The sequence below is a fragment of the Cucurbita pepo genome, chromosome 6 (genome assembly GCF_057944985.1).
Source record: "Cucurbita pepo subsp. pepo isolate OVF chromosome 6, ASM5794498v1, whole genome shotgun sequence".
Classification (NCBI taxonomy): Eukaryota; Viridiplantae; Streptophyta; class Magnoliopsida; order Cucurbitales; family Cucurbitaceae; genus Cucurbita; species Cucurbita pepo.
The window spans coordinates 16,874,268-16,891,638 of record NC_141803.1 but is presented as its reverse complement, the minus strand read 5'-3'; the positions used below and the strand labels follow the sequence as shown (position 1 = coordinate 16,891,638).

The 17,371-nt window shown below is 37.3% G+C and overlaps 1 protein-coding gene and 3 non-coding genes across 4 annotated transcripts; 2 read left to right on the top strand and 2 right to left on the bottom strand.

Annotated features, from left to right (window-relative positions):
- Positions 1-6,452: 6,452 nt before the first annotated feature.
- Positions 6,453-6,524, bottom strand: TRNAM-CAU (transfer RNA methionine (anticodon CAU)). Its single transcript has one exon. It is a non-coding gene; the product is annotated as a tRNA-Met (tRNA).
- A 1,078-nt stretch (positions 6,525-7,602) lies between these two features.
- Positions 7,603-7,674, bottom strand: TRNAM-CAU (transfer RNA methionine (anticodon CAU)). Its single transcript has one exon. It is a non-coding gene; the product is annotated as a tRNA-Met (tRNA).
- Positions 7,675-10,757: 3,083 nt separating this feature from the next.
- Positions 10,758-10,838, top strand: TRNAL-CAG (transfer RNA leucine (anticodon CAG)). Its single transcript has one exon. It is a non-coding gene; the product is annotated as a tRNA-Leu (tRNA).
- Positions 10,839-14,313: 3,475 nt separating this feature from the next.
- LOC111785806 (uncharacterized) lies at positions 14,314-16,225 on the top strand. Its single transcript, XM_023666186.2, has 2 exons — positions 14,314-14,949; positions 15,482-16,225. The coding sequence occupies exons 1-2, from the start codon at positions 14,314-14,316 to the stop codon at positions 16,223-16,225; spliced, it is 1,380 nt and encodes a 459-aa protein (XP_023521954.2).
- Positions 16,226-17,371: the final 1,146 nt, after the last annotated feature.

The window sequence follows — 17,371 nt, the reverse complement described above, 5'->3', positions numbered from 1 at the left end:
TTATCACAAAACTACTTGGTGGGAGTTTAGTTGGTAAATGTCTCATATAGGAAATCTGATGCTTTAAAAATTGCATGGTACATTTGGCTTGCAACGGTGGGAGAGATTTTTCTTTGTTGTATTATAATTCCCTTTCTTCTTTTGGTGGTGCAGCTTTCTGTTTGGGCAGTAAAAAGGTCAAAACTTTGACTTTGAAAGGGTTAAAAGGTTAAATATTTTGGATATGAATTATTTGTGGTGGTTTGTGTATTCACAATTGAGAAAATACATTGTGTATGTTATCTTATACAAATATTTGTATTGTAAAAAATAACCAGTAGTATTGAGAGTAAGAAAATACACCGAAGTGAATGAAATATCCAATCGTTTTGTGTTTCCGTAGTTGTACATTGTATCACACTCTAGCCCCGGCAATAATTAACTCTCTCCCCTTTTCTTTTAAAATTTTAAATTGTGGAATTTTATTGAGAGCTTTAGAGACAGAAATTTAAAATGAGGTCAAGGAACAAAATGTTTAGAAAAATCACAAGAACATATGTAAGGACCCTAGATTTCAGCTACCTAAAGTTGCTACTATCATCTTAATCTAAGTTCATATGCGGAATATAACTCTTAAAACATCATCGTTTAAACAATAAACTTTCAACATAAACATACTTCATCGTCGAAAACACCGCCATGGTCTTACGTGTTCGAAAAGTAATTTAGAAGTGAAATTGAAAATGATAATGAAATAAATTTAAAACATGAAGTGCATAACAACTTATTCTAACCTAAGTCTAAGAAATTCAATATGACTTGAAATTCTAATTCCTAAGTTTGTGACTTGTCATACGTTTTCTTGGGTCATCCATCCTATTTTTTGGATCCACCAACGGATGGAATTAGAGATGCTCAACACCTATATAGGCCATTTCCAATCGTACTTCATTTTATTTGATGACAACTTTTGTGGAACTGACTCATTTATCCTCTAAAACTCCTTTCGCAACATATATCTTTATTCTTTAACGTTATATGCTCTAGTCTATTGTGACATAGACTTGAACTAAAGTACTCTGAGTCACAAGCCATGTTTATACGACCAACAATGGTGTATATTGTTTCATATTATTATGTCATGTGCTACAACCATAGTACTCTTCACAATCTTCTACCAACTTTTTAACTTTGCTATATAATTTGTGCTATCCATCTGACCAATAGAGATTAGATTCTTCTTTAGAAAATGAAATTTTGAAATAATTTCTTCATGGAAGACGAGTGAAAATATGCATCCAAATTCAAAATTTAAGATTCAACCCGGTTGTTGACACAAAGGATTAGAGCGTCCCTAATATATTCGATTAAATTTCAAAAATTATTATCATCTCCAGATTTGTCCTTTTGTTTCTTTGATTTTTCATTGGATACTAGTTGTTAGAATCAACAACTTAGACACTCATCTAGATCAATAACACCAAAAACAAGAGAGAGAAAATGAAAAGAGAAATATATGTGGCAAAATTGATATGGTAACTCCATGACCGCTAGAAGTTTATATTGATGACTTCTAAATGATAAATTACAGAGAGTACAAAAAAAATACAATACTACAATTAAGATAGTTTACTATATGTACAGATTTGTCCTTGTACACGCTTTCCCCTGACGACCACGACACGTCAAAACCTTCACACGCTCCTCACATATCAACCTGCAAGAGAGAAAAGAGTGAAAACAGAGAGGAAGGAAAAAATGGCTACCTGCACGTGTCACCTCCCACTAGCGATACGTGTCGCGTCTACAATCAATGGCTCCTTCGAGTTACGCAACTAAGTCGATTCAGCTCAGCTTCGACGGTTTTGACTGCTCAGAATGTGGGTTCTTGGCTCGATATAGGGTTTTTCATCAAATTCCACTGTCTCGACCATCCCAAAGCTAAAATTTATATTGTTTAAGGCAATAAGAAATTTGAGTTATTAACGAAACGAGATGAACGTTCTAATAGGAAACAACTATCGGCGATACTTGAAACAACTTCGAGGGACGGAATCCAAACGTACTCATGTTTATACAGTATTGTTAGCTCCAGGTTTTGTGCATGATATAGTATTTGTTAGCTCCAGGTATTTGACTATATGTTCTCCCTGTGGAGCATGTTTATCTACATAGAGCTAGGGTGTTAGAGTTAGGTTGGCTAGACCATGACTAAGATCAGGATGCCTCTAGTACCCTGAGCATGTTAGGATCGTGAGCAATGGTCAGAGGGTCTAGAGCCTAGTGCTCCCAGACTAAAGATCTTCATGGAGTTAGAATAGAGTAACCTGGAGCTAGAAGCCCGAATTAAGCCACCTAATTGGCCTAGGAATCCAATAAAACTCCTCATTTCCAAGAAGTATTTTTAAAATCGTGAGGTTGACGGCAATACGTAACAGGCTTAAGCGGTCAATATCTGCTAGCAGCGGGCTTGAGTTGTTACAAAATAAAATATAAAAAGATAGTGAAGATGGCTGAGTTGATCTAAGGTTCTAGTTTTAAGTACTAGTCCTAAAGGGCATTGGTTCGAAGCTCGTGTTCATATAGGGAGAAGGATCGATCACGGTAGAGTTCAGATCTTTCCCTTTGACTTGGAATGTTTAATGCTCCCTTATGATGTTGCGCATCGCATCGACCCACAAGTCTAACTTGACGTTGCTACCAAGCTTGCTATGACGTCAGCTACGATTGATCGAAGAAGTGACAAATGACACTGTTGTCTGTTCTCACTACGAAGTTGGATCCCAAGAGATATTGCCTTCAGATTCCAAGGCAATAGACGACGGCAAACATTTCTTTTCCGGAGAAAGAGTATTTTTAGAGCCGCATGTTCGCCCTTTCGACCCAACGTGTTAGCTGCTTGGTTTCTCTTTCCTATTTTATGCTCGAACTTCAAGTCGAACTCATTTAATGATGTTGCTACCAAGCTTGCTATGACGTCAGCTTCGATTGATCGAAGAAGTGACAAATGACACTGTTCTCTGTTCTCACTACGAAGTTGGATCCCAAGAGATATTGTCTTCAGACTCCAAGGCAATAGACGACCGCAAACATTTCTTTTCCAGAGAAAGTGTATTTGCATTCCGCATTATTGAGCTTTTTGATTTCATAAGCGATACGGTGGCGTTCCTCGAAAAGGACACCCCCAAGGACAAAGTCAAATGCATCCATCAATACTTCGAAAGGCTTAGAGATGTCTACCAAACCAAGGACAAGACCCCCCGTCATGGTTGCCTTTAGATCTTTGAAGGCCTTTTGACACTCGTTTGACCACACCAAGATTGGTTTTTGTTCAAAAGTTCTGTTAATGGGGCAGATTATCGTGAAAACCCTTCAACGTTTTCTAATCCCAAAAAGGATTGTTCAGTCATTGAAGTGGGGACTCTCAAATAGTGGATTGCATTTATCTTATAGCTATCCATTTTGATTTCTCCACACCTGGTGACATGCTCGAGGAAGGTGATGCATATTCTTGCAAAGTCACATCTCTCCTTTTTGACGTATAGCTGTTTTTTCCGTAACTGATCATATACTAGCTTCATGGATTAGTGTAAACAGAAAGAGAATGTTTTTTATACAATTAATTTTTTATCCAAAACATATATTCCTAAACGAAAAATTCGTGAGGTTTAACTTTTTAATTAAAATCTAAGTAATTGCAACGAAATTAATATAATCAAAGAAGAGAAAGATGTCACGTCAAATTATTGTGAGGAAATCCATTTTTTTTAAATTAATTAAGTAACTACAACCATGATTTAATATTTATTTTTAATTCTAAATTTCAACCATAGTTGAATTCTAAACGTTTCCTCTCCCATATAAAGAATATATATAAGAGACTTTGAAAAGATCATGAAAATGAAAAATCAACCAGAAATATTATTCTATCCATTTTGAGTATTATATGGGTTATGTATAATTAATATTAAATATCATATTATAAATTCATCTTTCAAATCACGTTTTGCATGCAAATATATTTTTAGAATTATGTTCATATTCGTTACCTAATCAATTGAATTGTAATTAATATGTTCTACTTTTGAATATTCTAGACCAGACTTTGAAAAGGTCTAATGTGTAGAACATGGATTACGTATTATTAATATTAAAGGTCATGTTATAAATTAGACTTTCAATTCATGCGTTAGTGTCATGGTCATGCTTGTCGAAATCATGTTGCCCATGACCACATACCCGTTACATGCCAAAACCCATGCCTTGTACTACTTTACTGCTTTCTTTTACTGCTTTCATGTTGTATTATTTCCTTCTTGTTTTCTTTAAGGGTATGATGTTTCGGCGAAATCATGGCTACGTCTGGTAGAAATGAAATGCCTCAGAATGTACTATAGGGGATGCAACTAGTTGTCGAATTCTCCATACCCGAAAAGTTATATAATGTTTAAGCCATTGTTGTTGCCTTTTTTATTGCATATGCTATATAATACTGCTCTCCATCTCTCTCTCACATTCTTGCTCCCAAAACTCTTTTTCTAAAATCTCTCTACCCCATTTTCTAAAATCTTATTTCAAATCGGGGTCGGAGGCTTGAATATACATTGTCCAACTATAGGCAACATGATAAAAAAATTGGATTAAGTGCTGAGAGTGAGTGCACACAATAGCCACATCAACTGCCAAGAAAAAGCAATTGTGACACGTTGGGTGCAAGAGGTTTTTTTTAGATTTATGTTATTTGTATTAGTTAGATCATTTAGAAATGTAAAAACATATAAGTTAAACTTCTTAATAACTAAAATTAATATGATTTAACTAAAAAAAGAAAAAAAAATGATATATTGAAAGAGAGGGTGCATTGGCAAAGTGAAGGATGGGACTCTTTGTTGTTCTTAAAATTGAAAAATCTTTCTTTCTTAGAATTGAGTGATAAACGCTTTCTACTTTTAGAAAGCAAAAACGTCTATGTTTATCCTATGAGTTGAGTTTAGTTTAGTTTATCCTATGAGTTGAGTTGTGTTTAGTATGTCTACATTTTTCAAATGTTGAATGTTTTTCGAATGTTTTCCTGTTCAACCTTTGTTCAAATGTTTTTCAAATGTTTTTCGAATGTTTTTCTGTTCAACCGTTGTTCGAATGTTTTTCGTCTCAACTTTGATACTGATCCTAATTGAACTTGGTTCAAAATCACTCGTGAAATCTTAGGAAATTTAGAGCCTCCAACATGTAGAAACTCAAGCTAGGGAGAGCAGCTTCATTCTTGTAAGTAGCGACACAAATTATAGCCAAGTAATACATGTAGGAATTGTAGGACTTGCTAGCATGCGAACTTATCTTAACTTAGGTGGTTCGAATATGCATGTTTAGAACTTAAATGAGCAAATCTAAATAGGTGGGCATGTTTGTGAAGAAAAATTACAGAAATGCCCTTTTATGAGAATGCATCTCTATTAAATGCTTTGTGGTGTACTAGAATGAAGATTGGAATATTGTGATATGTGCTCGGGGTGCTAGATGGACGTTATCTCTCCGTTGAGCATGTTTGAGTTGTATGATTAAATTGTATGCTAGATTCAGGTAGTTTACTTGTTCTATAGGATTATCCCCTTAGTAAATGAGCATGGACGTAAAGATCATAGAATATCTCTCTGATATAGCATGCATGAATCAGAGTGAGTAGAGCAGTAGAACAAGAGTGTGGTTAGTCTTTCTTCTCTATTAGGGCCAGTTTTCGATCATGGGACCTGTGGGTTATCATTTTTTAGTCTTTCTTCTCTATTAGGGCCAGTTTTCGATCAGGGGACCTGTGGGTTATCATTTTTTAGTCTTTCTTCTCTATTAGGGCCAGTTTTCGATCATGGGACCTGTGGGTTATCATTTTTTAGTCTTTCTTCTCTATTAGGGCCAGTTTTCGATCATGGGACCTGTGGGTTATCATTTTTTAGTCTTTCTTCTCTATTAGAGCCAGATCGTTGGACCTGTGGGTTAAGGGCCCTTCTTCTCTATTACAACGGTACTTATTTGAGAGTTTAATGGTCCTTAAGATCCTTGTGTTGCAACAAATGTAAATATGTATCATAGGCCGAAAAGATCTAAGGTACTTATTTGAGAGTTAATGATCCTTAAGTTGGACCTATGGGTTAAGGGCCCTTCTTCTCTATTACAACGGTACTTATTTGAGAGTTTAATGGTCCTTAAGATCCTTGTGTTGCAACAAATGTAAATATGTATCATAGGCCGAAAAGATCTAAGGTACTTATTTGAGAGTTAATGATCCTTAAGTTGGACCTATGGGTTAAGGGCCCTTCTTCTCTATTACAACGGTACTTATTTGAGAGTTTAATGGTCCTTAAGATCCTTGTGTTGCAACAAATGTAAATATGTATCATAGGCCGAAAAGATCTAAGGTACTTATTTGAGAGTTAATGATCCTTAAGACCCTTTGTTGTCATTTTTTAGTCTTTCTTCTCTATCAGAGCCAGGTTTCGATCCTGGGACCTGTGGGTTATGGGCCCACCACGCTTCCGCTGCGCCACTCTGATTTGTTAGAAAAGAGGATGAGCTATTGTGATCTGTGCTCCAGGGTGATTTATGACGAAATAGAGTGAACTAAAGAAAGAGTTGAGGAGTCAAAATAGAGTAACCTATAACGGGCTAATGATCCTTATTTTGCAACTGTTAATACGTATTATTTTTTAGTCTTTCTTCTCTATTAAAGCAAGGTTTTGATCCAAGGACCTGTGGGTTATGGGCCCACCACGCTTCCGCTGCGCCACTCTGGTTTGTTAAAAAGGAGGATGAGCTATTGTGATCTGTGCTCCAGGGTGATTTATGACGAAATAGAGTGAACTAAAGAAAGAGTTAAGGAGTCAAAATAGAGTACCCTGGAATCAAAAGCTCGTGTAGCTAGGAATGCAATAAACCTATAACGGGCCAAAGTGAATAACTAGGCCAAGCTTGTGTTGCAAGGAATGTTAATATAATATGTATCATTTTTTAGTCTTTCTCCTCTTTTAGAGCCAAGTTTCGATCCTGGGACCTGTGGGTTATGGGCCCAACACGCTTTCGCTGCGCCACTTTGATTTGTTAAAAAGGAAGATGAGCTATTGTTATCTGTGCATCAGGGTGATTTATGATGAAATATAGTGAACTAAAGAAAGAGTTGAGGAGTCAAAATAGAGTAACCTGGAACCAAAAGCTCGTGTAGCTAGGAATGCTAGCAAAGTTAATGATCCTTGTGTTGCAACAAATGTTGTTGTCATTTTTTCGTCTTTCTTCTCTATCAGAGCCAGGTTTCAATCTTGGGGCCTATGGGTTATGGGTCCACCACGCTTCCGCTGCACCACTCTGATTTGACCCGCTTCCGCTGCACCACTCTGATTTGACCCGCTTCCGCTGCACCACTCTGATTTGTTAGAAAGGAGGATGAGCTATTGTGATCTGTGCTTCGAAATAGAGTGAACTAGAGTTGAGGAGTCAAAATAGAGTAACCTGGAATCAAAAGCTCGTGTAGGAATGCAATCAACCAATAACAGGCCAAAGCGAAATAGGCCAAGCAGGTCTAAGGTACGTGTTTGAGAGTTAATGATCCTTGTGTTGCAACACAGTATCTTTCTTCTCTATCAGAGCCAGGTTTCGATCCTGGGACCTGTGGGTTATGGGCCCACCACGCTTCCGCTGCGCCACTCTGATTTGTTAGAAAGGAGGATGAGCTATTGTGATCTGTGCTCCAGGGTGATTTATGACGAAATAGAGTGAACTAAAGAAAAAGGAGTCAAAATAGAGTAACCTGGAATCAGAAGCTCGTGTAGCTAGGAAGGCAATAAACCTATAACGGGCCAAAGTGAATAAATAGGTCGAGCAAGTCCAAGGTACTTGTTTGAGAGTTAATGATCCTTATGATCCTTGTGTTGCAACAAATGTCAATATGTATCATTTTTTAATCTTTCTTCACTATCAGAGCCAGATTTCATTCTTGGGACCTATGGGTTATGGGTCCACCACGCTTCCGCTGCGCACTCTGATTTGATAGAAAGGAGAATGAGCTATTGTGATCTGTGCTCCATGGTGATTTATGACGAAATAGAGTGAACTAAAAGAAAGAGTTGAGGAGTCAAAATAGAGTAACTTGGAATCAAAAGCCCGTGTAACTAGGAATGGAATAAACCTATAACGGGCCAAAGTGAATAAATAGGCCGAGCAGGTCTAAGGTACTTGTGTTCGAGAGTTAATGATCCTTATGATCCTTGTGTTGGAACAAATGTCAATATGTATCATTTTTTTGTCTTTCTTCTCTATTAGAGCCAAGTTTCGATCCTGGGACCTGTGGGTTATGGGCCCACCACGCTTCCGCTGCGCCACTCTGATTTGTTAGAAAGGAGGATGAGCTATTGTGATCTGTGCTCCAGGGTGATTTATGACGAAATAGAGTGAACTAAAGAAAAAGGAGTCAAAATAGAGTAACCTGGAATCAGAAGCTCGTGTAGCTAGGAAGGCAATAAACCTATAACGGGCCAAAGTGAATAAACAGGTCGAGCAAGTCCAAGGTACTTGTTTGAGAGTTAATGATCCTTATGATCCTTGTGTTTTGCAACAAATGTCTATATGTATCATTTTTTAATCTTTCTTCACTATCAGAGCCAGATTTCGATCTTGGGACTTGTGGGTTATGGGTCCACCACGCTTCCGCTGCGCCACTCTGATTTGATAGAAAGGAGAATGAGCTATTGTGATCTGTGCTCCATGGTGATTTATGACGAAATAGAGTGAACTAAAAGAAAGAGTTGAGGAGTCAAAATAGAGTAACTTGGAATTAAAAGCCCGTGTAGCTAGGAATGGAATAAACCTATAACGGGCCAAAGTGAATAAATAGGCCGAGCAGGTCTAAGGTACTTGTTCGAGAGTTAATGATCCTTATGATCCTTGTTGTTGGAACAAATGTCAATATGTATCATTTTTTTGTCTTTCTTCTCTATTAGAGCCAAGTTTCGATCCTGGGACTTGTGGGTTATGGGCCCACCACACTTTCGCTGCGCCACTCTGATTTGTTAGAAAGGAGGATGAGCTATTGTGATCTGTGTTCCAGGGTGATTTATGACGAAATAGATTGAACTAAAGAAAGAGTTGATGAGTCAAAATAGAGTAACCTGGAATCAAAAGCTCGTGTAGCTAGGAATGCAATAAACCTATAACGGGCCAAAGTGAATAAATAGGTCGAGCAGGTCTAAGGTACTTGTTTGAGAGTTAATGATCCTTGTTTTGCAACAAATGTCATTGTATCATTTTTTAGTCTTTCTTCTCTATCAGAGCCAGGTTTCAATCCTGGGACCTATGAGTTATGGGCCCAACACACTTCGCTTTCCTATCTAGCGTGTTTATCTACACAGAGCTAGGATGTAAGAGTTAGGTTGGTTATATAATGGCTTAGGTCAAGATGCGTACACTAGACTAAGCACCTTAGGATCGTGGCTACGTTAAGAGGAAATAGACCCTATTACTCGAGGACTAAAGAAAGAGTCGAATAGTTAAAATAGAGTAACTTGAAACCAAAAGCTCGTGTTAAGCAACCTAGCTGGCCTAGGAATCCAATAAACCTCGTCAACTCCTAGACATTCCAGGAATAAAGAGAGAGTCGAGGAGTCAAAAAAGAGTAATCTAGACCCAAAAGCTTTTTGAAAGGGCATGGGTTTGAATCCCATTTTTAATAAGCAATGTATCGATGGTGGGCGGCAATCTATAAAGCTTAGGATTCATATCACACGCTCTTCCTTTCAAATTTTAAATGTCATTATAAAATAATTTTTTCTTTCACAGCCAGATTCCAATCTTGTTTGCTTGTATTGTGCACGATAGAGTATGTATTAGCTCCAAGTGTTTGACAGTGTGTTCTCCCTATCAAGCGTGTTTATCTACACAAAGCTGGGGGTGTAAGAGTTAGGTTGGTTATACGATGACTTAGGTCAAGATGCATACACTAGACTAAGCACCTTAGGATCGTGGCGATGTTAAGAGGAAATAGACTCTATTACTCCAGGACTAAAGAAAGAGTCACGTTTTTATTCCGTTAGATAAAAGGGGTTGGGAACGCCGCCCTATCTAATATAATATATATTTTCAGATAGATGTCTTTTGAAAAAGATAGTAGTCAAATTTTGTCTATCAATTTTGAAGTGTCAAATTTTGTCTATCAATTTTGAAGTCTTTCTTCGGTATTAGAGCCAAGTTTCAATCTAGGGACATGTGGGTTATAGGCCCACCACGCTTCCGCTACGACACTCTAATTTGTTAGAAATGAGGATGCACTATTGCGATCTGTGCTCCAGGGTGATTTAAGGATGTTATCTTGCCGTTGAGCTTGTTTGCTTGTATTGTGCATGATACAGTATGTGTTAGCTCCTGGTGTTTGACAGTGTGTTCTCCCTATCTAGCTTGTTTATCTGCACAGAGCTAGGGTGTAAGAGTTAGGTTGGTTATATGATGACTTAGGTCAAGATGCGTACACTAGACTAAACACCTTAGGATCGTGGCGACATTAAGAGGGTCTAGACCCTACAAGTCCAAAACTAAAGAAAGAGACGAAGAGTCAGAATAGAGTGACCTGGAGCCAAAATCTTGTGTGAAGCAACCTAGCTGGCCTAGGAATCCAATAAACCTCTTCAACTCCTAGACATGATCAAGTTGCATTTAAAACCGTGAGATTGACGACGATGCATCAGTACCTAAAAGTGGATAATATATGCTAGCAGCGATTTGTAGCTGTTACAAAAATATAAATAGTCAAGATGGCCGAGTTGGTCTAAGGCGCCAGTTTCAGGTACTGGTCCGAAAGGGCATGGGTTCAAATCCCATTCTTGACATTATATTCTTTAGTGTGAGATTTGGGAAAGATTGGAGAGGTATAATGCACAACATTTTAAAAAATGGTGAGGCTTGCATATGTAGTGAGCAATGTAGCGGTGGGCGGCGTAAAACTGTTTTATCTATCAATATTAATGTCTTGTCTTCTGCATTAGAGCTAGGTTAGAGTAACCTGGAATCAAAAGCTCGTGTAGCTATGAATGCAATAAACCCATAACGGGCCAAAGCGAATAAATAGGCCAAGCAAGTCTAAAGTACTTGTTTGAGAGTTAATGATCCTTGTTTTGCAAGGACTGTAGCGGTGGGCGGCGTAAAACTGTTTTATCTATCAATATTAATGTCTTGTCTTGTAGCGGTGGGCGCGTAAAACTGTTTTATCTATCAATATTAATGTCTATCTATCAATATTAATGTCTTGTCTTCTGCATTAGAGCTAGGTTAGAGTAACCTGGAATCAAAAGCTCGTGTAGCTATGAATGCAATAAACCCATAACGGGCCAAAGCGAATAAATAGGCCAAGCAAGTCTAAAGTACTTGTTTGAGAGTTAATGATCCTTGTTTTGCAAGGACTATCAATATGTATCATTTTTTAGTCTTTCTTCTCTATCAGAGCCAGGTTTCAATCCTGGGACCTGTGGGTTATGGGCCCACCACGCTTCCGCTGCGCCACTCTGATTTGTTAGAAAGGAGGATGAGCTATTTTGATCTGTGCTCCAGGGTGATTTATGACGAAATAGAGTGAACTAAAGAAAGAGTTGGGGAGTCAAAAACTCGTGTAGCTAGGAATGCAATAAACCTATAACGGGCGAAAGTGAATAAATAGGCCGAGTAGGTCTAAAGTACATTGTTTGAGAGTTCATGATCCTTATGCTCCTTGTGTTGCAACAAATGGCAATATGTATCACTTTTTAGTCTTTCTTCTCTATTAGAGCCAGGTTTCGATTCTGGGACCTGTGGGTTATGGGCCCACCACGCTTCCGCTGCCACTCTAATTTGATAGAAAGGAGGATGAGCTATTGTGATCTGTGCTCCAAGGTGATTTATGACGAAATAGAGTGAACTAAAGAAAGAGTTGAGGAGTCAAAATAGAGTAACCTGGAATCAAAAGCTCGTGTAGCTAGGAATGCAATAAACCTATAACGGGCCAAAGTGAATAAATATGCCGAGCAGGTCTAAGGTACTTGTTTGAGAGTTAATGATCCTTATGCTCCTTGTGTTGCATAACGAGTTATGGGCCCACCACGCTTCTGCTGCGCCACTCTGATTTGTTAGAAAAGAGGATGAGCTATTGTGATCTATGCTCTAGGGTGATTTATGGATACTATCTTCCAGTTGAGCTTGTTTGCTTGTATTGTGCATGATAAAGTATGTTTTAGCTCCAGGTGGTTGACAGTGTGTTCAACCTATCTAGCGTGTTTATCTACACAAAGTTGGGGGTGTAAGAGTTAGGTTGGTTATACGATGACTTAGGTCAAGATGCATACACTAGACTAAGCACCTTAGGATCGTGGCGACGTTAAGAGGAAATAGACTCTATTACTCCAGGACTAAAGAAAGAGTCAAGGTGTCAAAATAGAGTAACCTGGAACCAAAAGCTTGTGTTAAGCAACCTAGCTAGCCTAGGAATCCTATAAACCTCTTCAACTCCAAGACATGACCAAGATGCATTTTAAAACCGTGAAGGTGACGACGATGCATAACGGGCCAAAGTGGATTATATATGCTAGAAGTAATTTGTATATGTTACAAATAAAAAAATAGTCAAGATTACAAAGCTAGTCTAAGTTTCCAGTTTCAGGTACTGTTCCGAAACAACTCTTTATTTGGAGATGAATTAAAAGATGCTCCTGAATAAAAAATTTAGGATTCAATCGGACTGTTCACGCTGAGGATTATAATATCCCCAATATCTTTTGCTGAATTTATAGAATTATTATTATTCTTGGATTTGTGATTCTGCTTCCTCTTTAGTCTTGTACAATCGGTCCGAAAGTGATCTTTTTCTCCAAAACTCCAACACATCACGTTTGGTCTGTTTGGAAAATTTTCAAGGTTCTTTGATTTTGATCAACCTTTGTTTGGGCCCTTTGATCTACTTCTTTCCCTTTGGTCAATGCTGAGTGCACTATGAGAAGAATCCTCAATTTCTTGTTTGCGAATACTTTCGTTGTGAACTACATCTCAGATTTCATCGAACTTCAGTTTCTCAGATCCTCGGGAACTGTTGGTCACGATAACAACAGTATCCCACGACTCGGGTAAAGTTGACATCAGAATCAGTGTTTCAATTTCATCCTCAATATTAATTTCCACATAACTCAATTGACTTACAATCATGTTGTACTCATTTATGTGATCAGCAACAGATCCACTTTCAGACATTTGTAGATTGAACAATCTCCGCATCAAATACACCATGTTCATAGCCAACGATTTTTCATACATACTCGACATCGTCTTCAACAGATCTGACATTGTCTTCTCCTTAATGATGTTGAACGCTACGTTTCTGGATAGCGTCAACCAGATCAACCCTAGGGCCTAACGATCCTAGAGCTTCCATTGCTCCGTGGTCATGGTATCTGGCTTCACCTCCAACAAGGGTTCGTTAAAATCTTTTTGGTACTGATAATCTTCAATTTGCATCTTCCGGAAACTGAAATTGGATCCATCAAACTTCTCAATTGCAATCTTTGAACTTTCCATCTCTCAAATCGTGGTGAATCTCACCTAGCTCTGATACCAATTGTTAGAATTGCACAACAACGAACACACTCGATCAAGATGAACCCAAAAAAAAAAAAATAGGAGAGTGAAAATGCATGGAAGAATATTGGCTAAAGAATTTGTATTGATGACATTAGATATGCACTACCCAAGAGTTATAATATGGTTTTAGTTTACTATATAACATTAACTCATATAACACCTATTAGATATAAATATTTACTATATAACATCACTTTCCTTTTTAATTACAAAGAAAAGGTTGACTGAAAACTATTTTGAAATAAATATAAGGGTAAAAATGAGACGGTTCTATCTCTAAATCTAACAAGTGTGTGATATAATTTAACTTAATCAAACCACGAGAGTTATTATCCTTATCGATGAGAAACGATAACATCCCAATAAAATTATGTGAAATAATTAATGATATATACTTCTATCCATGATTCAACAAATAAGCTTCCTTCCGTTTGCTTCACATCCACTTAAACTAGGATGGTGACACTTTGGTGTCACTCTCGAGTGAAAGTATAAATAATGATTTTTTTCTTCTTGGAATTGAGGGCAATAATTAGACTATTTTTTAAATTCAAAAGGTCAACTTATTTATAGTTGAGAGCCTCAACATCTATTAAAAATAAATAAATAATCAACAAAATCATATAAATAAAATATAGTATTTTTAATGTTGGCTTATAAATTCTATGTGAAAAACCCAATTGGAAGTAAGTTAGAGAAACAATAATGGAGGCAAATGGAGAAAACAACGAACTTAGATTAGCCATTTCCTCTTTTGAAGAAAGTAAAAGAAAGCTCTATGAAGCTTCAAAGATTGGGTCCATTCAAAGCTTGAAGACACTAATACAAGGCAACCCAAATATCATTCAAAGAGTTCTAATCTCCTCTTCCAACATTGAAAGTCCATTGCATGTCTCAGTTTTGCATCGCCATCTTGAATTCACTCGATATTTATTGAATCTCGAGCCTAAACTTGCTGGAGAAGTTGATGACCTACAAAGGACACCTCTCCACTTGGCTTCTGAAAATGGAACAGTCGAGATTGTTCAAGCTTTGCTGGAGAAGAACACAAGCACTTGCATGGTACGTGATTTGAATGGGTGGATTCCTCTCCACCATGCCGTGATCAATGGAAGAATTGATATCATGCAACGGTTGATCATTGCGAGGTCAAGATCTCCATGGATTAAGCTTCACAATGGTCAAACTGTTCTTCATTTATGCGTAAAACACAACCACTTGGAAGCTCTTAAGTTTTTTATCACAATGATTAAAGATCCCCAAGACTATGGATTCCTCAACCAAGGCGATGAGAATGAAAATACCATTTTAGATTTTTCTATGATATTAAGACGAATTGAGGTATGTTCTTATAAATGAATTGGTTGGTTGAAGAAATACTAAGTTCTTATTTGATTATCTCATGAAACTGAAAATTATTATCCAGAGTTTACATAGGTATCAAATAGGTCTCTCTCCTAACAATTCTATAGAGCCCTCAAACTACCTCCCGTTAATCGAGGTTCGATTCCTTCTCTAGAGTCCTCGAACAAACTACACCATTTGTTCTCAACACTTGAGTTACTTTTGACTACACCTTCGAGGGTAACTTCTTTGTTCGACATTTGAGGATTCTATTGACATGGCTAGATTAAGGTCATGGCTTTGATACCATGTTAGGAATCAAGGATCTCCACAATTGTATGATATTGTCCACTTTGAGCATAGGCTCTCGTGGCTTTGCTTTGGGCTTCCCCCAAAGGCCTCATACCAACGGAGATGTATTCCTTAATCATAAACCCACGATTCTTCCCTGAATTAGCCCATGTGGGACTCCCTCCCAACAATCCTCAACACTATCATGATATAAACAAATTGAATTTAAATTGTGCAGATAGTACAATATTTATTGTCTATTCCGGGAATAAAAACTGGAACAAATACGGCAAAGAACCTCGCTACCTCAAATGAGAAGGAATCACCAAGTAGAACTCAAGAACAATGCGATAAAAAGCTATCGATATCACTTACATTCAGAAAGTTTATAAGAAGTTTATGGATGAAGAACCTTGAATACAAAGGTGATTGGTTTCAAGATGTGCAAGGCACAATGATGCTGGTTGCAACGGTGATTGCAACAGTGGCTTTTCAAGGTGCAATCAACCCTCCCGGCGGTGTTTGGCAAGAAGACATTCCTTTCAACTCCAATAGCACTATTCATCGTTTGTTTCATAGTAGCAATACTTTGAAAACATTTATAGCAGGAACCGCCGTAATGGCCTACCCAACTTCAGACCAAGGAAATTCATACACTGGTTACTTGGTTACAAATTCTATCTCATTCTTTGCATCAATATGTGTGATTATGTTCATCATAGGTCGATTGCCTTTGAAAAATAGGATTTGTGCATGGATGTTAACGGTAACCATGTGCATTGCCATTGCCTCCTTATCACAAAGCTACTTGCTGGGAGTTTGGATGGTAAATGTCTCATATAGAAAATCTGATGCTTTAAAAATTGCATGGTACATTTCGCTTGCAACGGTGGGAGCGGTTTTTCTTTGTTGTATTATAATTCCCTTCCTTCTTTTAGTGGTGAAGCTTCTCGTTTGGGCAGTAAAAAGGTCAAAATTTTGACTTTGAGAGGGTTAAAAGGTTAAATATTTTGGATATGGATTATTTGTGGTGGTTTGTGTATTCACAATTGGGAAAATACATTGTGTATGTTATCTTATTCAAATGTTTGTGTTGTAAAAAATAGCCCGAAGTGTTGAGAGCAAGAAAATACATTGAAGTGAATGAAATATCCAACCGTTTTGTGTTTCCTTAGTTGTACATTGTGTCACACTCTGGCTCGGGCAATAATTAACTCTCTCCCCTTTTATTTTAAAATTTTAAATTGTGGAATTTTATTGAGAGTTATAGGGACGAATTTTAAGATGAGGTCAAGGAACAAAATGTTTAGAAAAATCACAAGAACTCAAGATAAATAGGTAAGGACCCTACAGTTGCATAAAGTTGCTACTATCATCTTAATCTAAGTTCATAGGCAGAATATAACTCTTAAAACATGATCATTTAAACCATAAACTTTCACCATAAACATACTTTATCGTTGAAACATTGCTATGGTTTTACGTGTTCAAAAAGTAATTCAGAAGTAAAATTGAAAACTATAATGAAATAAATTTTAAACATGAAATGCATAACAAAGGATTAGAGTATCCCTAATATCTTCATCTAAATTCTCAAAAATATTATCCTCTTCGGATTTGTCATTTATGTTTCTTTGATTTTTCATTGGATACTAGTTGTTAGAATCAACCACTTGTACACTCGATCTAGATGAATAACACGAAAAACAAGAGAGAAAATGAAAAGAGAAATATATGTGGCAAAATTGAGATTGTAACTCCACGACCGCTGGAAGTTTATATTGATGACTTCTAATATGATCAATTACAGAGAGTACAAAAAATTCAATAATTACAATTTAAGAAGAATACCAAAAAAGAATATATATGGTTTAGTTTACTGTGAAGTTATTTACTCTACATAGTTATTTAGTTATTTACCGTAAAGATCACAAAAAAAAAAAAAACTCGGTTTCCAGAAAAGGCAGGAGAATTCCAGTGAGGCGCCGGAATTCTCACACCCTCCTTGTACACGCTTTCCCCTGATGCCCACGACACGTCAAAACCTTCACACGCTCCTCACATATCAACCTGCAAGAGAGAAAAGAGTGAAAATAGAGAGGAAGGAAAAAATGGCTACCTGCACATG